General features: G+C 39.8%; 4 protein-coding genes across 7 annotated transcripts; 1 reads left to right on the forward strand and 3 right to left on the reverse strand.

The window, feature by feature from the left end:
- Positions 1–251: 251 nt before the first annotated feature.
- On the reverse strand, positions 252–5,608 carry LOC138619467 (26S proteasome non-ATPase regulatory subunit 4-like). Its single transcript, XM_069695968.1, has 10 exons — positions 5,534–5,608; positions 4,016–4,156; positions 3,819–3,933; positions 3,194–3,280; positions 2,504–2,572; positions 2,173–2,388; positions 1,816–1,924; positions 1,559–1,696; positions 801–856; positions 252–715 (listed from the first exon to the last, which is right to left on the reverse strand). The coding sequence occupies exons 1-10, from the start codon at positions 5,557–5,559 to the stop codon at positions 545–547; spliced, it is 1,128 nt and encodes a 375-aa protein (XP_069552069.1). The 5' UTR covers positions 5,560–5,608; the 3' UTR covers positions 252–544.
- LOC138619468 (C-reactive protein-like) lies at positions 5,014–7,680 on the forward strand. 2 transcript variants are annotated; one of them, XM_069695970.1, is made up of 4 exons: positions 5,014–5,036; positions 6,759–6,816; positions 6,951–7,053; positions 7,130–7,680. In XM_069695970.1, the coding sequence occupies exons 2-4, from the start codon at positions 6,759–6,761 to the stop codon at positions 7,641–7,643; spliced, it is 675 nt and encodes a 224-aa protein (XP_069552071.1). In that variant the 5' UTR covers positions 5,014–5,036; the 3' UTR covers positions 7,644–7,680. The 2 variants fall into 2 exon arrangements, with proteins under 2 accessions (XP_069552071.1, XP_069552070.1); XM_069695969.1 differs by lacking the exon at positions 5,014–5,036 and adding an exon at positions 6,464–6,472.
- Positions 7,681–7,806: 126 nt separating this feature from the next.
- Positions 7,807–21,102, reverse strand: LOC138619470 (phosphatidylinositol 4-phosphate 5-kinase type-1 alpha-like). Of its 3 annotated transcripts, XM_069695973.1 has the most exons (17): positions 21,028–21,084; positions 19,130–19,168; positions 17,965–17,999; positions 16,905–16,997; positions 16,551–16,681; positions 16,216–16,333; positions 15,504–15,656; positions 15,028–15,327; positions 12,771–13,006; positions 12,579–12,662; positions 12,420–12,468; positions 11,966–12,050; positions 11,674–11,844; positions 11,375–11,507; positions 11,235–11,297; positions 11,051–11,150; positions 7,807–10,953 (listed from the first exon to the last, which is right to left on the reverse strand). In XM_069695973.1, exons 1-17 carry the CDS (start codon positions 21,071–21,073, stop codon positions 10,951–10,953), a joined length of 1,839 nt encoding a protein of 612 aa, XP_069552074.1. In that variant the 5' UTR covers positions 21,074–21,084; the 3' UTR covers positions 7,807–10,950. The 3 variants fall into 3 exon arrangements, with proteins under 3 accessions (XP_069552074.1, XP_069552076.1, XP_069552077.1); XM_069695975.1 differs by lacking the exon at positions 19,130–19,168 and having other exon boundaries at positions 21,028–21,102; XM_069695976.1 differs by lacking the exon at positions 7,807–10,953 and having other exon boundaries at positions 11,225–11,297.
- A 667-nt stretch (positions 21,103–21,769) lies between these two features.
- ecm1b (extracellular matrix protein 1b) lies at positions 21,770–27,839 on the reverse strand. The gene is made up of 11 exons (XM_069695977.1): positions 27,571–27,839; positions 26,801–26,857; positions 26,670–26,735; positions 26,478–26,537; positions 26,319–26,354; positions 25,926–26,206; positions 24,925–25,130; positions 23,742–24,030; positions 23,465–23,664; positions 23,107–23,194; positions 21,770–22,922 (listed from the first exon to the last, which is right to left on the reverse strand). Exons 1-11 carry the CDS (start codon positions 27,638–27,640, stop codon positions 22,740–22,742), a joined length of 1,536 nt encoding a protein of 511 aa, XP_069552078.1. The 5' UTR covers positions 27,641–27,839; the 3' UTR covers positions 21,770–22,739.
- Positions 27,840–27,954: the final 115 nt, after the last annotated feature.

The raw sequence follows: 27,954 nt of genomic DNA on the forward strand, positions 1-27,954 counted from the left end.
CTGTACACACTGATTTGACTCCACATTATTTTAAGATATGAAAACACGTGTTGGAGATGGTTTTGTATCTTTCCCCGTTTACAAATTTGTGACTGGGGGATACATGTGCTGTCTGTGTGCTGTAATAACAGTGAAAGCATGTGCATTTCAATGCGACATTAATTTACACTGAAGAACATGAAAGAAAGTGTGTAAACATTAATCTGTCGCAGCCAACGCAACTGTACTCAAACTTCCAATGAAGTACCCCCTTGTATTCTGTAAATTTATTGAGGAAATCTGCCCATGTTACTGAGTAGTTATATTACAAAAGATTATGCACATGTGCTCGACACAAAAAATGTTATGATCAGAACAGGCCCTAAAAAACAGAAAAGACAAAAGGTTGTTTACAGTTTACAGTTCCATAAACAAAAGATGAACAAAACATTTACTGTACTGAGGAGCGTAATAGCATGACTGTGAATAACACATGCAGTGCAATTCTCAGGTCTTTTTTTTTTTTTATTCATCATACTTTATATTAAGCTTTTCTCCGGGATGTTCATTTCTTTTTCTCCTCATCCTTCTTGGTGTCGGGTTTAGAACCCGTCTGGGAAGCCAGAGAGCCCATGGCATTACGAATGGCCTCATTGTTGGGGTCGACCCCAGGAAGGTTTTCTAAAACACTCTGAAGGAACTCTGGATCCTGCATTACATCATAGTCCTCTTCATCCTGCACACAGAACATGACAATGGAACCAAGCACGTTTCAATCTCATGACAAGTTAAGATTTAATACTGTAAAGGCTTACGCTTACCTTAGCCTCACTGGAGTCCATGTCAGCACCTGTGTCCATGTCCTCAGCACCAAACTCTACAAGACAGACGGAAGAGAGATGTTTGTGCAGAACCAAAATGGGGTAAAAAGAATTGAGATTATTTTTTTTAACCTGGGCTATATGCTCTTGAATGCATTGCTGATGTAAAACCACACAAACATCCTTTAAACCACAAAGAATGTCAGAAGATTTACTGCCTGGTACAAATATTGCAAAATTAGGTGTTTGTTTTGTAACAAAAGTTGTACCACTCTTGTACTCCCGTGCTGCAGTTATTGCATATCACAATAGTTGATCACAAGTGAGACATGTGGAAATGTTTTTCAGGCTCTCACTGTGTCAAAATAAATTATATAGGAGTGACATTATAAACAAACCAGTAACACCAATGTCAGCATCCCTGGAACATCATTCTCAGATATACAGACAAATGATACGAATGATACAAATAAATCAAATAACAGAGTACTTCTAAATTGAGGCTACAAAACAGGTACTTATGGTTCTGCTAACATCCCTTGCACACAACTGATAACAGCCCGCCAGGAAAGTAAATAAGGGACAGTGTGAATGATAATAAAGTATAAAAGGGTCTATTTACATTCTGCTCACTGCTGAACTCATTTTTTTTATTTCATGTAAACACATTCACCGACTGGATGTGATGTAAGCAGAAAAAAAGAATACAAAAACTGTGTATGTCTCAATTTCAGAAAATTTAAAATCCATGTTTCAACCTGCTCCTGCTCCCTGCATGGACATCTGCAGAGCATAGGCGATCTGTTCATCCTCTGTCATGCGGCTGAAGTCTGGTAAGGCGGGTGTGGCTGAGTCTGTATTTGGAACAGACATCTTCAACAGGGCGTCCTCGGACTCTGAAGCAGAAAGGAAAATATGCAGTGTGAATACGCTTGTGTCCGTCCGTCGCACTGAAGGAAAAGGGGAGAAATTAGTCATCTGTGACAGCAACTCAAGTTGGTGGACATTTCCTCACCATCTGCAACCGGGGAAGAAATGCCAGCTTCAGCAGCTGATGCAACAGCAGCTCTGCGAGCTTCGTCCTCCTGTCTTTGTCTCTGCTCCTCCATGGACACACGCAGAGCCTAGAGAGAAGTGTAGGAGACGACCAGAAAAAGTGACAACGAAATCTTCTCTAAATACTGTCAATTTAGTAAGTAATATGATATGATGTCACAGAAATATACAAAGAAAAAAAGAATAAAACTGGTCAGACATGGTGGTTGTGAAGGGGAAAAAAAGCAGCAGTATGAATGAATAGTCTGGATACATTTAGAAGCTGTTATTACAATAAACTGCACAAAGTAGCTATATTCCCCCCGTTTCCTCTCACCAAGGCCAGCTCTGGGTCTGCACTGGGATCCACTCCAAACTCAAAGTCGCTGGCACCGAGGCCCAACACTGCTCCTCCTTCTCCAGCTAGAATGGGTGAGGACAGCAGGGCATCAGCCAGACTGGGTCCCGGAGGAACTGTGACCAGGTGGGAGCCTGCTCCCTCTTTGCCGTTAAGTGTGTTGATGAATGCTGTCAGCTTCTCTGTGTTCATCTCCTGCAGGGGAAAGAAAGAATTAAGGTTGTGCAGAAAACAATGTAGACAGAACAGAACAAAGGCAAATTAGATATTCAGGAGATTGAGTGTGTGCTGAGCTGCGATAGAAAAATACCTCTTCTCCAAAGTTAATGACATCCACATTGACCTTTTCTTTCTTCAGACGCTTTGCCATTTTGACCATCTACAGGAGGACAGAAATACTTCAGTTGACACGCAAACACCTTTTTCTTAGGAACCTAATTGATTTACAAGTAAACAAATGGTATTAGACAATTTTTTTCCCCCATAAAAGGCGCCCTTTAAATAAACAAGCCACACTACAGAAAATGACAGAGTAAATCTGAATCAGTTCTTTTTATACCAGTTGAAGTTCAGGACGTTTCTGTGCTTCACTCAGCAGTGTGATGCTGATACCTTAAAGTAATCTTCCTTTGTGACAGACATTTGCTGTCTGCAGATTTCCACTAATAGTGTTTGCAGAGAAAACATTACATGAGCAGTAACTTGTATTTAACTCCTCAAAAGGCAATAATATTTGCTACTGAGTTTGTTTTTTCTTTACTTAACCCAATAACAAGAAACTGGCAACTGTGTTGTGGCTCCAAAGTGCACTCATTTTAACTATTTGAGTCCAGTCCAAGCTTTTTCAGATGTCACCTTCCTATTTAAAGAGAATATTTAGTCCAATACATTTGAAAGTCTCCAACTTGGTTATCATTACCACAGTCACAAATCCTGTCCTTCTAAAACCCAACAGTTAAAGACACAAAAAACACAATGATTTATGTCAGAACTGGCTCACGTCTTTTTCATTGTCCTCCACTGGGCTGCCAACAAATGCAATGATGCGCATCTTGTGGTTTTTGCCCTGTCTGTGCTTCAGCGCCAACTACATAGAGAGAGAGAGAGAGAGAAAAAAAGAAAGACCACATTAAATGACAGAATACATGGTAGTGATTTGTGCGTGTTTGTGAAACGTTAATAGAAAAGCCCTAATTACAGGATATTTCCCTGCAGACATTTTGACATGTGACTACGAAAAGGACAAATGTAATCAATAAAATGAATGATGGCTGCATTATATTTAGGGTGCAGTTGTATATGCCGTCTCACGAGAATGGCTTACTTACTTGACTGGACTGAGGCAGTGTTAATGTTACTAAATACATGTGTACTTCTAACAATTGTGAATCACACTTTTGAAATTCAAACACTTGCTCTGTGTTCATACTGTATTATCATTGACTGAGTAAGCCTGAAGTTTGCCTTTGTTTTGAATAAAGACAATCTGTATATGTACAGTTGTGACTTTATCTGATCCATCCATGTGTCTCAGAAATCCCACTGCGCTCATCACAACTCTTTTCCAGCCCCTCTGTTGGTGCGGCAGGAAAACACCCATTGTATAATGAAAATCCCAGACTCACATGTGCCACCCTGATGCCGGTGCAGAAGCTGATGTTTCCACGCGGCTGCACAGCATGCAGCTTTGACAGTATCCTCCCCGTATCTGGGGTCAGTGTGGTCAGCACCTCGCAGTTGCTAAAGAGGGACATGGCACTTGCGTTATCATATCATCACAGTTTAAATATCAGTACACTGATTGAAGCACATTGACCCTTACTTTGCCATGGTGATTAGGCCCACGTTGTTTTCAGGGTTGCTGCGGGTCTTGGAGTGACAGACAATATTAACAGCGTCCTGCTGAGCCTGCAGCCTGGTGGGCAGAAAGTCTCCATTTCGCATGTACTCACTGTTGTCCACACTACGAAAAAGGAACAGGAATGTAAACAATCACTAGTTGTAGAAAAAAAAAATGTAAATAACATAGACTGAGCAAAAACTGGTTGATGGTATGAGACAATACAACTAAAACATATAGTTTTACTCTAAATCAAATAGTTCATTAACAGAGAATTTCATTCCACGTTATGAAACAGTCTTTGTTTAAGATTGTATTTTAAACCAGTCGTGTCCATCGTCTATCAAAAAAGACACTTTCCTTTTGTCAAGCCTGCAGTGTTTTCCTCAACTTTGTGGAGGACTTAGCAGCATGAGCTTGGTGTGGGGTTTGCAACTTCATAATGATAATAAATAATAAACAACCAAAAAGCTTCAGGACAAAAAAATCCAAAGAATAATTTCTACAATCATTTGATCTGGGAAACATCATTCAGTTAGTTTTAACGCTTCCCACTGTGATTTTACGTTCATTCAGCTAAGGTGATCCCCTGTCCTCCAGCTTATTTGATTTATCAGTTGGAAAAGAGTCCAAAGTTCTCTGTGATGACAGCAGGTCAAACAACATTTGTCTCACAAATGAATGCAGGTCATTAAACCCCAAAACTGTGGTCAAGTCTGTCAGACATCAAATGTTCTCCTGAGAGAATATTTCATGATGTTGGTTGGACAAAGCAACCAATATCAACGTGCAAGTTTGGGCTTTGGGAAAAGTTGATTTAATAAACAAAATGAAAAGTATCTATAAATAGCAATGATGAAAACAATTGAAGCACAATGACTTGAACCCATAAAGCAATGCTGAAGAGACTGCAAGTACTTCAACCTTTAAAAAGCTGTTCAACAGAAGGCTTTTCAGATCCTCTCAGGATGCATCCAAAACTGAAAGACAGCATCTATGTGGGGTAATTAAATGAGCTCTATTTTATAAGGTTGGTCATAAAAAGCAAACATCTGAACCGCCCTGGAGAACAAGCTGCATGTTTTATCAATGACAGCAGGTCTTTGGTTTTGTTAGCTGGCTAATGCTAAAGCGTTAAACAAAGCAATTTTCATTCAACGTCAGCCGCAACCGGGACTTTACAGTAAATAATAATTAACGTTGGCTACCAGTAATATAAAGCTGACTGTCGTTGGCGAACATAAAAAGTTGTTAAAAGTGTGTATGTCCTGTCTAAAAAGCTGTATGTGAGCTAACTACATCTGCTGGCTAACGTGAGGTTGTGGAGTGACTCAGGGAATAGCTCGCACACAGTAAATCCACAACAAAGCAAGTAAACCTGTCCGAGCCAGGCCGCACGAACACCCCAAAACACGCCTATTTCGTTTCTCAAGTGACCGATTCTTTTAAACCAAGTCAGCATTTGAAATTTCAACTTTAAACACATTTTAATTTCCTTACCAGACCATAGTACTTTCAAGCACCATCTTGATGTTTTGTCGTTTACTACGTCTTCCTCATGATTTGTATTATTTTCGTGTGCATACCGCCACCTACCGGACTGGAGTATGAAGGACAGGATACGTTACAGTATAGAGACTGTTGGAGTTTAGGGTATACAGTATATATATATATATATATTTATTTATTTTTTTTATACAGTTCCGTTATCAGTTTATTATCAGTCCATAAAATAAAATAACAAATTTGGTGTTTAATAGAAAATATGTTACCCTTATCTTTTTTTGTTTCTTGTATTCCTTCCAATTCCCATCCTTGTCCAACCTCTCTCTCCCTGTGTTGCAACCTGTCTGCGTTATGTTTAACACATTGCATAATAACGTGTTCATCAGTTGTTTTTGTTCTTGCTGCGAGGTCAACTGCAAAGATTGTAGACTATTATGTGTTTTAAACCAGCGACGTCCACAGACTCACAATCAGCCATACTTTCCTCATAATAATGGAGCAAAAATGTATTATGTGTGTGAACCATTAGAATATAGTATTAACCCACCCACTCCAATGCCTGTTTTTTTTATTATTTTGAACTGTTCCTACTGGACCAGTTCAACCCTTGTGGTGCCATTCTGCAATAATTTGGCACTTTGTATGAATTTTAAAACAGAACTTTTAGTTGATAAAAAAAAAGAAGTCCTGAGTCCTTTATGATGAAAGTAGGTCAAACAACATGTGCCTCACAAATAAAGGCAAGTCATGACAACCCAACAGGTCATGACACCCCAAAATTGGGGCTTGGCTAATCAGTTTTATATTGATTTCATGTCTCAGTTGGGAAAGGGTCCTATGTCCTCCCTGAGGAAAGCAGGTCAGCCAACATTTGTCTCGCATAAATACTGGGGCTAAACCATTGACAATATGCATTCACAGCCAGGTGACAAGGTAAAACATACTTTGTGCAGCTCAAAAATTGTGATTTATATATTAATTTTCAACCTGATTAATTTTTTTTTTTTTTTTTTTTTGGTATCTGATTGCATTTACTAATTTGTTTAAATTTCATGATATTTTCATTGATTAATAAAAAAATTAAAAAAAATTGTGTAAAAATAGTACCACAAATGAATTAAAACATTATGGAACTGGTTGTGATTGTATGACCACAAAAAGACCAACATAATTTACCACCGTCTTCACTGATACAAAATTATTGTATTTTTGAACACAGATGGAGAAACTTGTCCTTTTGTCAGTGATGCTTGCAACATGTTTTGCAGCACCCCAAGGTATCTCAAACTTTTTGAGTCCAAGTGTACAAGTTCAAACAGCAGCTGGAATAGTTCTGTTTTAACTTATTTTAAGTTGTCAGTGTTGTTGCTTACTCTCCTCCTCTTGTTGGTGTTATTCTCCTCTTGCGCAGATCTCTCAGGCAAAGTGTTCATCTTCCCCAAGGAGACCAACAAAGACCATGTGAAACTCATCACATCTAGAAACGGGTTCAGCGCGATGACTGTCTGTCTCAGGTGAATTGTGGTGCATTCAGAAAGCTTCTTTGTTCATGGCAATGTTGGAACAATTTTTTCTATTCTATCTTTTCAGATACCTCACAGATCTCAACAGGCAGTACTCACTCTTCTCTTTGGCCACCCCCACTCATGACAATGACTTTGAGATCTGCAAGGCCAAAAACTCTGCTGCCATAATTATGCACGCCCGGAACGCCGTTGCCACCTTCCAGTCGCTGATTCTTCCTCCCAACGATTGGCACGCTGTGTGTGGCACCTGGCAGTCTGAGAACGGGCTGGCTCAGGTGTGGGTGGATGGCAAGCCAACCATCAAGAGATATATCCACTCAGGGGAGCCCATCAGCGGAGTAATCAGCAGCATCCTGGGCCAGGAGCAGGACACCCATGGTGGTGGTTTTCATATCAGTCAGGCTTTCATAGGTATGATTACCAAAGTCCACGCGTGGGACCATGTTCTCTCTGACCAAGAGTTCAAACGCTACATGGACGACTCTGGCTTCACCCCTGGCAATGTCTACAACTGGAGAAACCTTGAATATGAAATCCAGGGCCAGATTTATCTGGAGAATGAGCCTATAGTTATGTAAACACCGTGTCCAAGAGTGACTTAATCACTGGTCACTGTATTTAACATACCTTGTTATATTTTCTAGAAATTAATAAAAAAATTAACCAAATAAATTTCTTTTATCATTATTCACACCTCGCAACACACAATCAGGTAATACTCACAAATTAAAAGACCAAAACCAAGATTTACAAAATATGTTTAATCCTTTAAAATCAGACATGAAAACATCACCACCACATAACTGAAACATGGCAGGAGGGACAGGCAGCACATATTGCATGAGAAGGCATTTCTGTGACTCCTATGTACAATATACACATTTTATACACAGTAAAAATATAGCAATTGAAGCATATAGGACGACCAGCAACGTTGGCTCTTGGGAGCCGTGTGAAACATTCATGTAGAAAAAAGCATGGGAGATTAACAACCCAGAAATGTCATGAAGAGAAAATAACTATCATATCACAATCTAAACATGAAATATAAAAAAGTGAAATTGTCAATAACCCCCCTTTAAAGTTTCAGACATCCTTCTGTCAGTATACGGTTTACTTACAATCATCTAAGGTACATAATACAACTTGTATCATTTCAACCTACAGCAATCAATCGTATTGATAAATATACTTCTTAGAGCTCAAAGGTGTCAGATTGTGGTTCATATTGCATTACTTAAAATGTATTGTAGTGTAGTGCTCTACCCTGTAAGCACCAAGGGATGATGTTTTTGTTTTGTGCCATGGTGTTGTAATTAACTACCCAACAACTGGTCTGCATCAAGCATTTAACCAGTACCACCCATTTAAAGAAGTTCCTACAGAAAATATCAAAATCCAGGTGTCACAAAAAATAATCTGGATCTTTTTCCTCATCAGAAAGAAATTCTTGGAGTGTTTTCTTTGGTGGCTGTTTGGCTGTCAAAATTATGATTCTGACCTGATCTGGTTGAAATTTTTAGATCTCAGCAAAATATAAGAAATAATTAATTTCAAATATATCAATCTGACTATACAAATGTCTGTGATAATGCAGTAAACTGAAGTTGAATTTCACAGGAATGTGGAGTTAAACCTTGAAATATTTCAGGCCACAGCGTAATTAATTGATGAAATCTTTACTGGGACTGGTTTTATGTCAGATCCAGCTTATCGAACATGAAATTAGTTAGCGGAAAGCATCCAGTTTAACAACAGATCCTTAAAACACAGGTCAACCCAGTGTTATAATCATACAGAACACATCAGTCCATGCAGGAGTCTAACATCCAGGAGTGTCACTTCTATGTTAGCTGTACTGGGTCCTGAACATTGGCAGGAACTCTTAACCTGTCCACTCTTCTTCTCTTTGGTGCTGTGACTTCTTTATAATACAAAAGACTCAATCCCAAATCCTCAACTGTGCATTGATGAACATCTTCCTTCTTCCTATATCCACATCCCCCCCCCCCCCCCCCTCCGCTGCATAGACCATATGTGCTTAACAAAACAGAAACAGCGATTCCTTAAACGAGACGACGTCTGGCGTTTTGCTACAGCCACTCGGTAGTGATTCAAATTTCTGTATCAGAAATATCTTGTGGGGGATAAAAAAAAAAAAAAAAGCTTTCTGCCAGCCACTTCAGTAGCTTGTTTAGTGTCCTAAACAATAAAATAAACACAAAACCTTTTGTGAAAACATCTTTTTATGAACAGCCACATAAAAGCTGAGTAAGACTACATACAAAAAAAAGAAGGTATACAAAAATCACTTGTACACATGGTTAGTAATATTGGTCCGAGAATGGATGTGGGCAAGTGTCATTTCTGTAACCAGCAGAAATGAATAAGAGACAGAAAACCGGACTGTCTGATGTCGGCACAGTTCAGCTGATGAACCACAGTAGCTGAACAATCCACATACAGATACAAAAAAGAAAAAGAAAAAAAAAATCAGGATTGTACTAGTGTTTGCATTAAAATCTGAATTTCTTTTAAACCCAGACTACTGATTGGTTGGTCCAGACATACAAATGGCAGTCTGATGACTTCAGCTGTAGTGATAAGGCAGGTTTCTCTGTGTGACAAGAGCACTAACCTGTTAAAATGTCAGTCATACATCTCATGTTGGGGAAAGACAAACATGTAAAGGCACAGACATGACAGACAACAGACAGTAACTTGAAATGATCAGTACTCTAGTAAAGTAATACTATTAAGGTAACAGCATCTACTAGCAAGCAATGCTGTCGACAGCTCTTCACTCTGTCTTCATTCATATTTCAGCACATATGGCCACTTCAGAGGGGGAGACTCTCAGGGTTGTATAAATGTGGTCTGCCATGTTAATAAGACACATTTTATGTTAAGAAAAACACTATAATGTACATTCAGCAGTGGTAAGATCTGGGTGGCACCACTGTGGCTTCCAGAAGAATAACTTATAACAAAACATGAAACAAAATTACCGCATAGGTCTCGTTCAACGCATCAAAATCAGATTCCAAACAAACACTGCACATCCACAATCAGTAAAGAGAAATGCATACATGACTGCAGAGTCGACTACAGCAAGTGTAGATTTGAATTCTCGGGAGTGCTGATGCTGATGAGAAGCGCAGAGGGGAAATGTACGTGCATTAACAGGAACATCATGAGTGTGAGTCATGGAAATGTGAACCCACTTAGACTGTGCGTGAACACAGAGAAATATTCACTCCTCCTATGCAGGCTGTGGCCTTTCATGTGCTCTTAAATGTGCGTGTTCCTGCTGAACTGCCTCTGCCCACTCACATCTCTTCATGCTGTGAATAGTGGGCAGGATGACTGGCTCCTCAGGGGTAATTTGACGAGCCTTCACCATCCACTGGTGATGGGCTTTTTACAATATACAACTCATTATTTTGTGTATTATGTCATGGCAGCAGACAGACATGAAGGGAAATCTTTGTTTAGTCGATGTAGTGTTGCGGCAGCTACTGAAGAGCTTCCCCTTCAGGGCCATGATGCTTTTTTTCTGGGTATACATCAAAGACAATTAGACTTTGGGACAGGTGTGAACAAATATGCGCGCACAGCGACAGTGTTAATGGCCGGGAAAGCCTAAAGCCTACCACACACGGCCTCTTTCTCGATCTTTCCACCATCATTGCTTTCCTCCTTGTCGCAGCCTCCCCTGCACCTTGCTGCTTCATCCAGCGGCCCCCGTATATACTGAAGAGGTGAGAAAACAGAGGTGCAACGGGGGAGAGGGGGGTAATACAGTGGACTAGTTACGTTCATTCCACCTTCCTCACCATGTCCAGAAGTGCTTCGTCTTAAGATGGCATTGGGTCTGTTTTCTTTTTACTGTGAGGAGGAAACATAATTTTAATAACAAGATTTGTATGGGTATAAGAAATATGGTTGCTTCAACAACAAATCACAAATAATCGCTAAGACTTACAAAGCAGATGTTGGTCTCGGGAATGATGTCTGAGAGAGAAACTACATCTTCATTTCCAGACAGGTTGCCTGAATTATCAAGAGCTCCCTCCTCCCCAAAACTGGCACAGAGAAGAGGCAATTAATGAGACACAATGACTAACACGAGCAAAAAAAAATATATATATTTATTGACCTTTCTGTACCTGTGGGAAGCACCCTGGTCGTAGTCTGTGTTTGCCGATTTGTGTACTTCCACTCCAACAGACCTGCAGAGAAAAGTCAGTCAGACCAGAGGAAATTACAAGACAAGTGTAAACATGAGAGGCAGGACTTAAAATTTTACCGCAAGGGAGGAGAGGTGGAGGCAACTCCTGTGCTGCCTAGGGACGATGTGGACAGGTTGGCCTCGCAGTCACCAGGGTTGTCTCCCAGTGGGGGCGTCCTAGGAACCAGATCTGGCCTCCCCAACTGCACGCCTGAGAAGTTGATCAAGCAGAAAGTAAATTACAGCGAATCTTAAATTAAATAAATAAATAAATAATACAAATCTAAATAAAGCTATGAAGAAAATTATACCAGTGAATAACTTGTCAGTAGATTTAGTTGACGTGGACACATTACTTGTGATGCCTCAGTTCTTACCACTGTCAGCCTCAGAGTCTGTGCTTTTAAAATGACTGTAGTAGACTAGTCTGGGGTCGACCGATGACTGTCCTGTTGCGTAGGAGAGTGGGGTGGGAGCTCCCAGGGTGGGGGCCCTCCTTAGCCCTCCTTGTCCTCCACCACGACTCTTCTTAGAGGGAGACGGTTTTACTGAAGAAGACAAATACAAATGATCAATGCAGTCACCTGAACTTTTCACACCTGCATTTCCCATGTTTCAATGCAGCAGCTTCTTCAGTACATTTAAAAATCCAAACAAAAGCATACTCACGTGGGATTTTCTTGAACACTGTGTTGCACATGAACTGCTGGAAACGCTCCGCATAGAAACCGGGTCTGTGAACTGAAACTGTGTCCTGAAAAAGAAAAGCAACAGGACTATTACGCCCTGATACAACCCCTCAAGTCTATATGCAATCAAAACTTGCCTACAAACAGCAGGATGTTTTTTGGTTATCAAATATTATCAATTGATGGGCCAGTTATTGCACCTGTAAAAAAATTCCTTGGGAGATATCCACCCCAATTCTCCCATAAACATTTTTTTTTTTACAATTCTCCCAAGTCCAAGATCATTGTATAATTGATTAATCATTCCAGCTCTAGATTGTAAAGTAACACAATTTATAGTAGTGAAGGATTTAAAGTGCTATCAGCGGGCTGCTTCGTTTCAATGACACTTTGTTTAGCTTTACAGAACATTAAGTTAGCGTGTAGGCTCTTACCCCATCATGGACCAGGGCCTTCCAGGAGTGCTCCAACTTCTTAATAAACCTAAGTAATGAGACATAGTAATATTATCTAGTGCAACTTCCGTATAGAGGTCATATAAATGCAAAGTTTGCTAATGTGCAAAAAAAAACAGAAGTCTACACACGGCTTACCTGTAGGACTGGAGAATGTCAATAATGCCAATGTAGATGAGCAGCCTTTCTCCTCTATTATTGCGAGCTGGAATACCCCCCATGCTGTAAGGTCAACAACACACTACATCATTTGATTGTCATTTCACAGTCACAGATTGCCCTACAAACAAACAGTAGCTCAAACACGGGTCAGCTGGTGGTCACACTCACTGGTCCTCTGAATCCAAAGCTCCTTTCCCTCGAGCCTCCCCCTGGATGGACTCCATGGCTGTACAGTACAGGCTTTTCTGGGCTTGTGGCCGGCGCTGATCTGGGGTCACTGCACCTTCCGACCCAACGCTGTCTCCAGAATTGCCTCCACTACGCTCCCGCTCTCGATGGGCCTGGTCCATGTTGTGGATGCCCATCAGTAGACTGTAATCCATGATCTTAAAACTCTGCAAGAGCTGCATAAAACATGGAAATGCAATGAAAAAGCTGACATGACCATCAATAGGAGCATCAACTCGAGTATCAACATCCACACACACTTTTCATGGGTAATGCCACACACAGAAAATACAGTATGTCTTCTGGCGAGGTTTGATTGATGGATGGTGGTGGACAGTGACGTGAAGTAAAGTGAAAGATTCTACTAAACTTAAGACACACGCAGACACCGCAGGCCTGGACAATAAAACAATCTTGACTGGTCTTAAAAAAGAAGCTCAATAACAACAATAAACTACTGATCAATTTATGTTGTGTATTTGTTATGCATCTGGGTCACACTCTTATCAGGCTACTGCAAGGGATTATATAGGTGACATCAAAAAAGATAGAACCAGGAAAAATGAAAAAAAAAATGAAAAAACACGCATACATACACACTGTTGAAAAGTAAAATGAGCAATCAAATCAAAATGATCACGTGGTACTAAAATGTAAACACAACTGTCAGTACCAATGTAGAATCATATGTTGAAGTTTTGCACAGTATGTATTATAAAGCATTGTTGCCATTTCCTTATGCCATGTTGATACCACGTATCATTAAATTTGGGCTAAAATACAGAAACTAACAAACAATCAGAAAACAACAAATAGAGTGGTCATGCTTGTTGAGTTACAACAGCATCATTTAAATGTAAGTAAGTTGGAAGGGCAAAATAACAAGAGGCCACAAAGCAGACATGAAGAGGAGTTGGAAAATGATACGATTTGGTCAATAAATAACATACAGCCGCTGTCATATAAAAACCGATAGCCCCAAATTAAACAACATATTAGGATTCTATGTTCACGGTAATGACAAATGCCACCAGTCCATTGCCAGCATTTTAAATAGTATGATCCCTCAAAGTAAACAAAGTATTAGTTTGCAGTGTCATGCAAGCTTGAGTCATCTCTTCAGCAATAGACACTTGAATGTTGATGAGCGGTTAACTGCCAGCAGTGGTGGAGCGCAGCAGTAAACAAGCAAACTAGACTATTTGCCTGAGGAGAAACTAAAATGATAGAAAACGCTGTGAAAAAACAGGTTCAGAAAAGAACCAGTATTTTGTCTTCAAGGAGGCTATTGCATCTGCTGCTTAGTCTGTCAAACCGTCAGCAGAATATATGTATACAAAAGTGAGGGTTTCATTATATGTGTACTAAATAAATAAAAACACATTCACCATCATTACAAAACTCAATTCTGCCTGGTAACAATAGGCAAAAAAAATAAAAATCTTAACAAATTAACTTTAGATCTAAAATGGTCTTTCATAAGAAGGCATTAGGGATTGGCAGATTTTGCTTTTTCAGGACTGATAGCGATTATTGGTAATCAAGGAAACCGATAAATCTTTGTGTCAAAATTTGGAATATCAAATTGTAACACAAAACCTAATTCAAACAGGGAATCTGTAAATAACATAATATCTTGTTTGTTTCTGGCGGGTCAGGAGGTCCTGTTGGCCGGGCTGCTCTTCCCAGACAGTGGTGGGGTAAACACGGGAAAACAAATCGCTACGGTGTGATACGAACTTTGATGAAACACAACGTTTGTCATTAAACTCTTAAAAAAAAAAAAAAAAAAAGTAAATAAGAGGACTGTGGTGTTTTTAACTTCTGTTTTACCTGTGAAACAGAGCACCTCTAATCTGCCAAAGAATTCTCTGCCACTGTAGCGAAGCGAGCTTCTTCTGTGGCAGAGAGGTTTTCAGCGTTGATTGGCCATTACTCATGAGTTGTAACCAATCAGATAAAGCTGTGGGCGGGACATTGCTCAACACCACAGAGTGGTGACTGCAGACAGAGATGGCTGCATCAGAGCCAAAGCAGCAAATTTTGAATTGAGCAATGCCAGGCCGATAATTGGTCGACCCCTAGAAGGCATAAATGTATTCTGTGGATGTACTATCTGCTTTTTAATACACTTTAGTGCATAATACTTGAATAAAAATCAATCAGTCTACAAGAAACAAGTGTCTCTGTGACTCACCAAGCAGTCCCTCTGTATAGTCTTGCACAGGGCATTGCAGTTGTCAGCTTCCAGCAGCAGGCTATCAGGCAAGTCCTGGATGAAGTCCAGGTCTTTGTAAATGGGAACAGCCTTTTCCCTCTCCTTCGGGGAAGCTCGTCTCTTATAGGTGGAGCCCTTCAGGTCGTATTTGAGGTGCATGGGGATGATCCGAGGCAGAAGATTGTTCATCACAACAATACGGATATTCTTGCCACCTGCCTGAACGCAATAGAGTCCATAGAATTTGGGTAGCAGGGTGCGCTTGTTTTGGTTTATATTCTGGTAGGGAGAAAGGATATGGAAAACAAATCAGATATGTGACACACAAAACCTTTGAAAGAAATTATTCGAGTTTCCACTCAGTTAAACCTCCTACTCTCCTGATAATTATAGTTATAGCAATAATAATCACTCATCCTGAACATGGTTCCATTTTCCACTCTGGTCAGACTCACCATGAAGTATCCAGGCAGCAGCTTCTGGAGGAACTCTGCCTCTTTGTGTTGAACAGTCTTGATGATAAACTCATCATCACTAGAGACATAGAAGAGGGATCCGCTGGCTCCGGGGTTCGACAACTCGATCAGTGGCTCGTTACACAAAGAATACTTCAGGAGAAAAAGGAGTCTGCATTAATATCCAATTAAAACTGACTTTGTTTTTTTTACTCTTGATTGCTGTTTATTGGGGTAGGAGGACAACAGAGACATAATCTCAAATTGGTGGAATCTTTTCTGATGCAGACGCTAAAACAGCGGAGTAAAAAGAGTCAAGAGAAAAAAATAAGCCAAAAGCAGGAAATATGGCAAAAAGTACATTGACTAAGGCTTCACATTCAGACTGTTGTGTTGGCATAGATCCGCACTCGCAGTGCCAACAAATGTGGCGATGTTGCAGACAAAAGCCACTTGCATTTTTTAATAATAATTTAAAAAAAGAAGCTATGTGGTTGAAAACCAGCCCTGCAAAAAGCTGTTACAGTGAATAAAAAAGCCTTCAGGCCTTGTTCATGATTTTCATCCTCTGAAGGGGGTTGTTATTACCACAAAATGCTAAAATCAATGAATATACGCACACACACATATATATATACATGAAGAATGACTTTAGGCATAACAAAGTCAGCTGTTGTAAACATGGTAGCGTGTGCTTGATGTAATTACTGACCAGGTAGTCATCCGGCCGAATGCCAAAAAGTTCTCGGAAGTAACGAAAAGCAATAGGAGCGTAGGTCTTAAAGCGAAAGTCACTGTAATGATGCGCAGGAGTCAGGTTACTGCCTTCACTGGAAACACACAACACACACGAAAGGAGAACAAAAGACAGGAAGTCCATTAGACTCAGTGCGCTTCATAGGTTGAGAAATGAATTGTGGTGGTTGGGGATTATTGTACAAAAAGTAAAGTATATGTACGGAAAACACCGAAACTACATGAAATGACATAAAAAACATAAATGTTGAACATATATATTTTTTTCCAACTAAAACTTATATTACTGACCTGGGGAAGAAGATGCTTTCAACCACCACAAAATCCTGCATGAGAACATCCCTCTCCGCCTTTTGGCTTAAGCTGCCAACCGTGTGAGTGATGCCCAATTGGATTGCACCTTTTAGGGCGGACGACGTGGTCTGGAGATGTGAGGGAGGAAAAGAGAGTAAGCTTTGGAACAAACAATATTTTACCCCATGTGACCTCTGTTGCGTCCCTCGCCAGTCTTGTGATTGTAGTGAGAGAAAATAATTTGAGAATATAAACACCAAATTACAAGTGTGGGCCTACACGCTGCTGGATGTCTATCATATACCACTGATGCTCAGTGCTGTGGGTGTCACAGGTGTAGCCTGTCCTCACCTTTTTGTAGGTGGTCTCTCCTGTGGTGGTCTCAACGCCACGGTGTCCGATGGTCTTCTTCATACTTTGAGTTGTACCTGAAGAGCCAGGCATCTGAGGAGCGAGACACATCCAAACAAAATCAGATATGGTCTGATGCGGGTGTTGTTGTAAGCTTGTAAACACAGAAGACAAAGAGCTAGCGTGCAGTGCGTGAGCTTCAGGTCATACTGGATAAATATCGTCACTGGACAACCTCCTGTTGCAACCGAGACATCAAACGGGCTGACAAGTTACTGAGCTCACAGCAAAGGTCAAACTGTGACGACAAGGGAGTAATAACAGTCTCTGATGTTAACTGCGTGTGAACAACGCCTTGATGTTAACTTCATGTTTGTTAAGTACCAAATACAAGTAACCTCTGTAAAATGCATGAAACTAAAGATTTGTACCATTAAATTTTCTTAAAATGGATTTCATAAAATTTATATTGAAAAAAGTAGCGGTATCAAAGTCAAGGTATTGGTATCAGTATAAAAAAAAATGTTTGAATCAAATCCAGTCCTACTCTTGTTACTGTTGCACACGTAACTCAGACACGTGTATGGCCAAATATTTGTTTGAAAAGAGAACATAAGGTGTCCCAATGTCAGATTTAAGATGCACAAGTTGAAAAAATGATTTTATCTCTGTGGGCGGGCTGCCTGAATAGAAGTTATGTATGTTAACTGTTGTGGCTCATGACACAGATAAGATTTAGACCTATTCCTGTGTAAATGGAGCAAAAGTTATGCGGTTTAAAAATAAAAACGTGTTGGTGTGGATGTAGAGTAGCTATCAAAATTTGGTAGCGAATGACAAGATATTTTTCAATGCTAGATACTACCAAAGCAGTTCAATCGATGTCATAACAGTATCAAAGTTTAGTACCCAGCCCTAACCTTTTAAAATTAAAACGTGTTAGTGTGGATGCAGCATGAACCAGCTCTCATTCTCTCTTCAGAGTTCAACATTTACTTCTATATTACTTGGAGCTGCACATATTGCAGAGTAGTTTTGAGACAATTCCTGATATCCTTACCTCTGCAGGGGCCATTTTCCGAATGCTGCTGGTCCCTAAAGACAGAAAAACAAGTTAAAGTGGGATTTACAATGTGAGGAACACAATGACTCGAGAACCAACAAAAAAAATGTAATATAGTGTATAGATTAAAGGAACCGCTGGTTCCTTTGGTCAGGCGGGACTTTGCCGATGTCAACCCATGTAGTCAGTGTAAAATAAATATTGTTAAAAAGGTTGGAGTTGGAAGCTTTTACCATGGAAAAATTTGTTGATGACTGTTTATGAAACCCTCTGCTGGTTAATTAGGAGGGCTATTTCCAGCATTGGCTGATGACTATAAGGCCAGTGATGAGTCCAGGCCTAAATTCGGCCACAGCTACTGACTGCTGCGCCCGATACACCAGCTCTATGTGAACTGGAACTACTTCTCCCGAGCTGGCTGCTCCATATTCATCTGGTCCCTGAGGATGTGTCAACACACCCCCACCTCCTTTCAAAAGAAACGGTACAATTTCTAGCTTTTTCTGTCACAGCCTACTTTGCGTCTCGCAGTAACTTTGCTTCTAGCATTTAGAGTCCCTCCAACCTGTAAAACCTTAAGAGTAATGTTAAAATGTATCTTAAATCAAGCCATTTGACAAACTTATAGTTGAGCATACAAGCAGTATGCAGTCAGTGCAAACCAACACCAAGCAAAAATTGGATCTGTTCACCAAAGATAAGAGAAATTCCAGCACATGCACATTTTGTAAGAAAGGCACACAAGTGAAATAAAAGAAATACTCAACATGTCTTGTGCCCTTACATAAACTTGCTGTATAAACTCACTACCTCCCCCACTCTGCAAATCACCTCTTGTCTGTAACCAATGGCAACATCTACTCCAATACTGCAGTACCACAGGTCAATATGTACAAAAGGATAGAGGGCAGAAAAGATTATACACCTGTAATAACACTCCCGTGTGTGAAAACTGGGACTATTAATATTGATGCAGAATCACTGACTGCCATGCATCTTTTTATCAGTTAACAGGGACACACTGCAATCCACCGGGAAACAATGAGCATCATTCTGCCCACATTTCCTCTTAGTATGTAAAACAACACACTATATCATCATCACTATTCATGCAGCTTCTGCTCTCACACACAGAAACACTCACTCACAACCATGCGAGTACCTCGCTGCAACGCTCTCCTCCAGAACTGAGTCCTTATATCTGTGGAGCAGGACATGGTCAACCTAGCTGGCTTAATCTAGTAAATGATCAACTCTGAATGAATTTAAAGCATGACTTCATGAATGAGGTATGAAAAACGGTTTAATCTTGCGCTGAAACAATTAGTCGAATAAATGACATTAACGTTTGTTCCAACTTTTGAATTTGACATTTTGCTGGTTTTTTTTTATTATGGTATGAACAGCTTTTGGACTGATGGTCAGACAACAATTTGAAGTTGAGCCCTTGGGATCTTAAACATTATTATGAGCTAATTTCTTACTGTTTTCTGTTATAGAAAGTTATTTCTATCTATCTGCTCTCTGTTATAGACAAAACAGTTGATTGATCAATAAACTACTTGGCAAATGAATCCTTAATGAAAATAATCAAAAGTACAGGTCTACTTTCATCCCATTGCAATTTTCTCAAAAGGTCGAAGTGGAACCAGTTAATAGCACACATTGTGCATCAGATTCAAGCCAGGAATTAGACTAACCCAATTACTTAACAATGACTTTAGCTTGTCGGAGGCAGGACTTACGACAATAGGCAAACCATCTGTTCCTCTCTGTATACTATACAAGCCCCTGCCAGCCTTGTTCAGTGTAGCCTGGAGCCTGCACAAGCCAATAATATGGGACATGAACACTGTCTTCAGGTCATTTTCTGCCTGTGAAGAGTCCATAAATATACTGGTTCTTGGCCCGATTAGGAAACAAGACCAATAAGAGCTAGTAGAGAAACCACAGTGTGTTACTGTCACTCAAGAGTCTGTGAGCGTGTGTTTGACAGAACGCTGTATCTTGTATTTGTGCGGTCCCTGGATCTCAGCCATGTGGGAGAGCCATGAGAGTGCTTTAAAGCCACTATTTTTATTCACTGATTCAGACTGCGTGGTAACTGGGGGAAGAGCACCTCCTCTACACACTGGGGAGCTAATAAGTGACGCACAACTAAATGGATTAGGAAGATGTATCGTCCCCATTATCTGTCCTATCCTCAGAAAACAAGAAACCTCTGAAAGCACTTGAACTGCCAGCCACCAGCCTGTGTCAGTGTGGACAGAGTAAGACCAGTTTAAGAGCAATTCACAGTGTGTAGATCTGAAATTAGAGATTGTAGACAAAGCTTGAACAGCAGGGTAAATGAATGAAGCCTGCTCGGTAACTACCTAATGTGTGTCTCTGCTTAAAGGAATGCAGGGAATAAATGAGAGCAATGTTTGTTTAGATGATACACCCCCTAAGCTGTGAAACCTTGGTTAAGGACTGGAAAGTGAATTTTCTTACTCTCTTTACTACAAAACGTGGACAGAAACGGACGGAGGAAGAGGAAGGATGAAACAGGCGAGGAAGGCGAGGGGCTAAACAGCCATGGATGGACATTTGAAACAGCAGCCATTAAACACGTCCCGTTCGTGTACTAAATAACAGACTGATATTTTCTTAACCTCATCTTCTTACTCTGATGAGTTCAGCTTCGTTAGCGCACAAACACCACTTAACGTTAGCTTGACAGCAAAACACACCGTTTGGTCAAAGTGGTCCCGGGAATTACTTTCTTAAATATAATTAAAATCAACAGATGATCGGATCAAAAGACAGATAGCTCACTAATTGAATCTTTGTGTGTTTACTAACAGCAAAACCGATCAGGTTTAATTAACCAGGCAGTTAAACAAGGTAGCCATCGTTACGTTGGAAGCCTCGAAGCTATCTGGCTAAACTGGCTAACCGGGGACTTGATAAAGCCAGAGGCACCGTATCACGTCACTTTCATCGGCACAAAATGTTACACAGCTCATTTACAATGTTCGTTTTAAGGCAGCGAAGGAGGAATATTTGTACAATAGATACCTGTCGGGGCTGTTGATCCCGAGTCTGCTGTGCCAGCAGTCGCCATTACGATTTGACTGTTCACATCACAGGCAGCGCCGACTGTTGAATCCTGATGCTGGTGTCGCAGCAGCGCCACAGCGCCACAGCGCCCCCAGCGGACGGACGTGGAACGACTTCACTGCAGTACCACACGACTGTGACCCCAGAAGTTGCTACGTTAACAGTAATGGCATTTGAATGCGATCAAAACCCGGCAATAACACGAGTAAAGATATAGTTACTTTTAAAATATAATATATGTAGATATATACTGTACTGTATATACTGTGCATTTTATATTTATATTTTATAGTTTTTACTGCTATTTTATTGCTTTTCTATTATTATCTATTGCTTCTGTATGCTGCTGTAGCGAAAAAAATTCCCCTCGGGAATTAATAAAGTAACTACCTAACCTAACCTAACCTAAAAGATAAAGTTTTACCCGTCCTGTCAGGTGAAAACCATGTATTTCCAAATCTGTTCATTTTTAATGTTTAAAAAAAAAGAAAAAAGAAGAAGAATGATTAAGTGTTCTTGTATTGGTTGAGAAAATGACAAACTTGTTAAGATATATCAACTAATTAAATCCCTCTTGGATTTCCTGGAAAATGCATTGTCACAAAGCTGAAAACAACACCGTTTTTCTGAGCTCATATGTGGTTTTCACAGGACAGCAATACAAGCAAGATCATTTTAAAGGATTCAATCTTATAAGATATGATGCGTCACTATAAATTTTATTAACCAACAGTACATGTATGCAGAATTGAAATTAGCACAATCTCAAACATCTACAGCAGTAAAATGCAACATCATCATTTTCAGCAGTAATAATAATCGAAAAACATCATATATAGTGTAATTCATATATTTTAGGGAATAAAACTGTGAAGGAGCATTTTTAGTACATGGATAATCTTACTCGAGTAAAGTTTTGAAAGCAGGATTTTTACTTGTAGTAAAGTATATTTGAACAACACGATATCAGTACTTTCACTTAAGGATGTGAATGCTACCCAGAATCCATGCTTTTGACTTATTGCCATGTTTTGTGGCCAAATTCAAATGACTAAAGTAGCAAAAACAACAACACTTCACGGTCAATAGGAGAGCACTGTATGACAATATTGTGTGATGGTTTACATAAAGTTTAAAAGTATAGAACATTTACATTAACTTTAACTCACTGAAGCAGAAGAGGCCCACCAGGCAAGGTACCACACAACAACCACAACGGAACATTTAAAAATGTTTTTATTAGAACTGTTGCAGATATGATGTTAACAACAAAATAATATAAACGGAGAAGACTAATCTTGAAACTCCGAGGGAATCAAACAAATGCATTTATTGTCAAATAGGCAAAGATCAGCCTATAAAAAAGTAGTACAGTGACAGAGAAGAGTATGTTTTAAAATATATGCATTTACCAATATACTTGTTCAATTAAAAATGGTAGCAATGCTTCTTGTGTGTGATCTCAGACAACTGTAAAGTGGTAGTAGTAGATGAAACTAGAATTTCCCCCACATTTTGACTATTGTTTACCTCTTACAGACCTTTAAGTGGGATTTGTGCTGCATAAATTGTCCCTCTTTAGTGATTGGAAACCATCTCTGCTGCTGCAGCTTACCATTTCCCTGAGTGGCCCGGTGCCAGTAGGGGCAGCAGCAAAAGGTTTTAAGGGTTTAGGAGAGAGGGCACCTTTTCCTCTTCTTCTGGCGCAAGACATTGGTTGCTTTGGTGATAGCATCCACGAGAATTTTGGAGATACACTTAGGAATTTCTTGTGAAGCCATGCTGCAACAGCGAGAAACAGCTGGTGGAGATGTCTTCCTCGATGAACACAGGTTGTTTGACATTTCATTAAGCTGTTTTCATGGCGAGAACAAAGTCAAGTTAAAAATAGAATAAGAATATCACGGTTTTGGGCAAACAGTTCCTAAAATTTGATTTTCAAATATTACATTTAACATGTCATTGGCTCAACATTTGTCATCTTATTTGTCTCTATTTGTCCTGAATCCATTTTGTTTTAATGCTTTTTCCACTCACCTTCTGTACAGAACAAGTACTCCTCTCTTCTTCCGATAGGGGGCAGCAGTCGTTCAGAAAGGTCTTGAGAGGAAACCCAACAGGAAATCTAAAACAGTTACTGTGTTACTTATCCCTCTAACATTATATTGCTTACAGATTCTACACATTATGCTAAGATTGATGAAAATATTCATGACACAGAATATAATTTAAGTATTGTCGGCACATTTAAGATATTTCAGCATGTTAGAAAGTTTGGCATTTGTTTTACAATGACAAAAAACATCGAAACAAAATCAGAAATTGTAGTGAAAGAGGGAATGGAGAAGACAGACAAAAAAAGATCCAAAGACATATGCAGGAAGTCCTGTCTTACCTCTTCTTGATGATCTTGTGAGTGTCACATATTTTGTTGAGGGAGAACTCATCACTCGGAGCAGTGTTGTTATAGTGGGGGTCAGGAGATATTAACATGAAACAGTTGTATCGATCATTTTCCCTGTCACCCAAACAACAGTTGAAATCCACCTGTGCACCGTTCTCAGCCAAGCAGAACTTATCCAGTTCCTCACGCCACTAAAATACAAAATAAGACAGGTATCAAAAAATATTGAGTTAATCTAAATATTGTGTTTGTAGATATCTTGCTTTACCTTCTGGTCAGCACAGTTTAGCACATCACGCTTCTTTTTGCAGCACCGTTTGAAACCCTTTTCTATACGATTGATGGCCTTTGCCTGACGAGCCACCCATTCATATCCTGAACCTGTCAGGCACTTGACATTGTACAGGGGGCGAAGCTTCTGGTTGCGACACAGTGACTCAACAGCATCTGCAGTGGGTCGTCCAGGAGGAAAGATGATGTCAATTTTCTGGGAAGTCGATGGTTTCGTCTGCTCCTTTTTTTTGTTTGTTCTGATACTATGTGGAGTCATCATTGTCCTGTAATGTATGAGGCAGAAGGAGTCATTTACAATAACAGAAATAGGTTTTGAAACATGAAGTCCCAGAAAACATTTCTATTATCAATTTCTCTGAGAGTCACTTTCTTTCCTTTCCTTTTCAAGGCCGGTGCTCTTTGTCTTTGATCTGAATGAAACCAGTCTGTTTATGAGCCTGTGGCTCCGGCACAATGCTTCAACAGAGCTCAACTCTTGCACCTTGCCAGATGACGCTGTATTGTGGACAACCAAATATGTGCAAGTACACAATATAAAATGATTGCCACAATGACAACTTTTCACAGCAGTAAAACCTTTCTTATAATATTAGTGCTAATAAAGCAATATTAAAGGTTTTCAGGGCATTTAATAAGCCTACAAACCCATGACTGCTTTTTAAGTTAGAGTTCTTGGTTTGTTGTTCAAGCTCCCATTTAGCCTGTTTCTAAGTATTTTTTTCATTCGCGAATACTTCAGAAATAAATCCATAAAACAACTTTTAAAATATCAATAAAAAAAATAAAAAAAAGGCTAAATAGGATGAAAAAAGTTGGGCATGTTAGTTTTTACCTACTCAAAGGAATAAACTGTATTTGACCGCACAGAGTATACTTGTTAGTGGGATCAGTTTATTGCTATTTTTTTTAATTGTTTTCATTGGATTTGATGACAATAAGAGAAACATAGAATTTTGCCAGACATATTCTTTAAGATATTTGCTTTGCTAGCTTCTACAGCAACTGATTTCCACTTTTGTCCCCTGCATAAGATCATAAATACTGCTCAAGTCACTTTAAGCTTTGAATCCCTAATTGAGCCAGGGAGCAAAAATGATCCTCTTTAATATCCATGACTTAAAATATTGATTCTCATTTGATTTGTCTTTCCTGCTTACCGCTGGCAAGTGTTGAGGTCAAAGCTGAAGTTGACTTTAAAGGGAAACGATGGCACGGGCAGCTCCTCTGTTGGCTCATAGTTTGGGTTTGGAGCATCCTCTTTGAAGCAGTTAAGTAAATCAGTGCCATCTAGTCTGCAGCAGTGATAAATATGGTCTTTTACGGATGTGTCCGCCTCACAGAACAATTCAACTGACAGCTCCCACTGGAGTAAACACAGAAAAAAAAATACAGTAATAAATAATCAGGATGTCTGAATTAAAACCTTAAATATTGGCAGGAAGTATGCACGACGAGTAAATTAATGTCCCGTAATTACACAGTCAAGAGACACACTTTACTCAAGACTATAAACAAACAAGGAATGTGTTGTGATAATGCTTTCACCAGTTCACTGAAGAATTGCCCTCCCTCTGACAGCTTCACTGGTGTTCATGCCAAGGCCTGTCTGTTATGTCTGGCTGGGCTGCATTTAATGGGCTTATCGACTGAGAGCCCAAGGCATTCAACTTTGTTTGAAAAATGCAAGTACCATGATAACTGCAATGTTAGGAATGTTTCATGCTCTTTTTATATTCAGGGGAATTCAAAAACATTGAAAAAAAATGTTGGGTGTGGTAGGCCTACATCTTCACAAATTAAGTTAATATGAATGTAAGGTGGCCAATAAGATGACACCTATAACAGCCTTCTACCACGTGAAGGATTAAGTGGAAAATATTAATCATAACTTGACTTGTAATATTAAATAATATTGGTTCGGGACCCAGTTTTATGTCTAAAATGCAAAATCACATATTGTGTTTTTATCATGTTGCACTGGTGGCTAAATGTGTGTTGAGACTCGTGTGGAGATACTGCTACACAATTGTGAAGGCAAACAAATCGCCACCAAAACGGAATAAACCAAGAAAAAATAATATACAGGATGCCATGTTGTCCTTAAACATTTATACAGAGTAAAGAATTGCTGAATCGGCTATAACTTGTGAAAACTCACCGCCTGTGTGGCGCAACACAGTGTCACTTCTCTCTCCCATGTCTGGTTCCCTTTGCAGCATGTGCTAAACCAGAATTCTCCCGCGTTGACAGCCTTGGCCCTTCGCCTCCCCTGGCCATAACCAGATTCAGGAAAGTAAGAGTCCGGATAGCGAGGACGATGGTTTCCATGGAGACAAATGGCTTGGAGATTGTCTAACGTTGGTCGACCGAGGGGAAACTGAACGGGATAGTCAAACATAGGACGACCACCAAAAGAATGGGGTCCAAAACTTGGTCGACCTTCGATGGAAAGACAGGAATCATACTATTAATTTTTACACTAGAAAGTGGTACAGATGCAGTACATTTAAAAAAAAAAAAAAAAAAAGAATAGAGGGAAGTAGATACATACGTCCTCTTGGTGTCAAGACTCCTGGTCTGGGATGCCCTAATAGAAAAAAGCCACATCATTAAACTGTACTTTCTGTATAACATTGCCCTGGATGGATGTATGGATGGATGGATGGATGGATGGATGGATGGATGGATGGATGGATTGATGACTGCTCACCTCTCTCCCTCATGTTATATTTGTTATATTCTGGTGAAGACTCGATCATCTGCTTGAACGCTGTGAAAAAAGAGAAAACAAGAAACAAAAGAGTGCAGTTAGGACACCTATATGACTGTGGCTCTGCAATGCAGTTATGTCAGTTTTGCCAGAGAAAGGTCATCAAAAAAGAGATAAGAAGACGAACAGTACCTTCACTATCGAAGAAGTTGCCAACGGTCACCTCTTCCTGCATTATGGCTGAACCTGGTGGCAACACTAAAAAACAAATTTTATTTTAACAACAATTATTTGCAAAAATATTGAAAAACACACAGACACACCTTCCACGATTTCTCCTATGTCAAAGGTGACCTCGCGCTGCTCAAACCTGCGCTCATCTGGAAAAGACAGAGAGGCAGAGAGACACAGAGCGAGACAAAGTTATGCAACTCTCCATTGCTTCTTTATTATGTACAAAATAGAGGCTGCCAGCGATGGTAGAGGTATTCAGATCCTTCACTAAAGAAATAGCAGTAATACCACAGTAAAATACTCCATTACAGGTGAAGTCTCACATGTAAAGATACATAAGTAAAAGTTTGGAAGTTTTCCAGAAAAATAGATGTACAAGATAAAACTTTATGAGATATTATAGAAAATAAAGAGGTAAAGTTACTTTAAAAGAAGCCTTACCCACCAATGTACTTATAGTTGTAAAATATAAAGCAGCCTACTTATAGAAACACAGAGTTCCCTGTCAATGTTATCCTACTTTATTAGACATCGGAAAAATACTATTTTGCAAACTACTTGCCTGTGCATTGTATACAAAAAAAAAAGAAAAAAGTATCATGTTGACTTATGTGTAAAATCTATAAAATAAATGTAATAATTGTACTTTAATAATATGTTACTTTAAAAAAAAAAAAATGAAGTAGAAGTGCATAAAGTGGAGACAGTCTCATCAGGGCAGTTATGTGCAACATAAAAGTATGTCCGCTGACGCAGCTGAGACCAACAAACATGGAGCCTGGCCATCAGCCGAGAAGCAAACAATTAATATCTGGCAGATCAACGACAAAAAGGAGCGAAAAAACTGCAGCTCACTGACCTTTGGATGCTGCGCTCAGTAAAACCAAGACCAAAACGCCGGAGCAGACGAGAGCCCATGACCAGCCCATTTTGCAGTGGATCGTTTGTGTCCTGTACCGTTTGTCCCGCTGTTGCAGCTGTGTGTCCTGGCAGAGTAGCAGAGGCCGACCAGAGAAACACGCTCAGCGGGGCAGCGCGCAAGAAGAGTCCGTAATTGGTCCAACAGAAGCTGCTGTGCTGTCCGTCTGAAACATTGCAAAACCCTGCAACCGAACAAACACTTTTTATGGTTGTTGTGGGGTTTGAGGCGGAGTGAGGAAAAAAGGGAGGGAGGGAAGTTTTTCCACATGACTCATTGGTGAGCCACTCAAATCTGAGTGCTGTTTAATGGGAAATTACAGTC

The sequence above is a fragment of the Brachyistius frenatus genome, unplaced genomic scaffold, assembly GCF_029030835.1.
Source record: "Brachyistius frenatus isolate BFR_SWC_R1_liver_20210118 unplaced genomic scaffold, ASM2903083v1 Contig_20, whole genome shotgun sequence".
Lineage (NCBI taxonomy): Eukaryota > Metazoa > Chordata > Actinopteri > Embiotocidae > Brachyistius > Brachyistius frenatus.

Excerpts from the sequence above, each read along its gene's own strand:
- LOC138619467 (XM_069695968.1), bottom strand. The coding sequence starts at position 5,559 with ATGGTGCTTGAAAGTACTATGGTCTG. Across the intron at positions 3,281-3,818 it reads CCGGCATCAGGGTGGCACAT|TTGGCGCTGAAGCACAGACA; the intron begins GTGAGTCTGGGA and ends CTCTCTATGTAG. Across the intron at positions 716-800 it reads TGGACTCCAGTGAGGCTAAG|GATGAAGAGGACTATGATGT; the intron begins GTAAGCGTAAGC and ends TTCTGTGTGCAG.
- LOC138619468 (XM_069695970.1), top strand. The coding sequence starts at position 6,759 with ATGGAGAAACTTGTCCTTTTGTCAGTGATGCTTGCAACATGTTTTGCA. Across the intron at positions 6,817-6,950 it reads ATGTTTTGCAGCACCCCAAG|ATCTCTCAGGCAAAGTGTTC; the intron begins GTATCTCAAACT and ends CCTCTTGCGCAG. Across the intron at positions 7,054-7,129 it reads GCGATGACTGTCTGTCTCAG|ATACCTCACAGATCTCAACA; the intron begins GTGAATTGTGGT and ends CTATCTTTTCAG.
- LOC138619470 (XM_069695973.1), bottom strand. The coding sequence starts at position 21,073 with ATGGCGACTGCTGGCACAGCAGACTCGGGATCAACAGCCCCGACAG. Across the intron at positions 16,998-17,964 it reads GGAAAATGGCCCCTGCAGAG|ATGCCTGGCTCTTCAGGTAC; the intron begins GTAAGGATATCA and ends CTCGCTCCTCAG. Across the intron at positions 11,508-11,673 it reads AGACTCTGAGGCTGACAGTG|GCGTGCAGTTGGGGAGGCCA; the intron begins GTAAGAACTGAG and ends TCAACTTCTCAG.
- ecm1b (XM_069695977.1), bottom strand. The coding sequence starts at position 27,640 with ATGGGCTGGTCATGGGCTCTCGTCTGCTCCGGCGTTTTGGTCTTGGTT. Across the intron at positions 26,736-26,800 it reads CATAGGAGAAATCGTGGAAG|TGTTGCCACCAGGTTCAGCC; the intron begins GTGTGTCTGTGT and ends TTTGTTTTTTAG. Across the intron at positions 24,031-24,924 it reads GACCTCAACACTTGCCAGCG|GACAATGATGACTCCACATA; the intron begins GTAAGCAGGAAA and ends CATACATTACAG.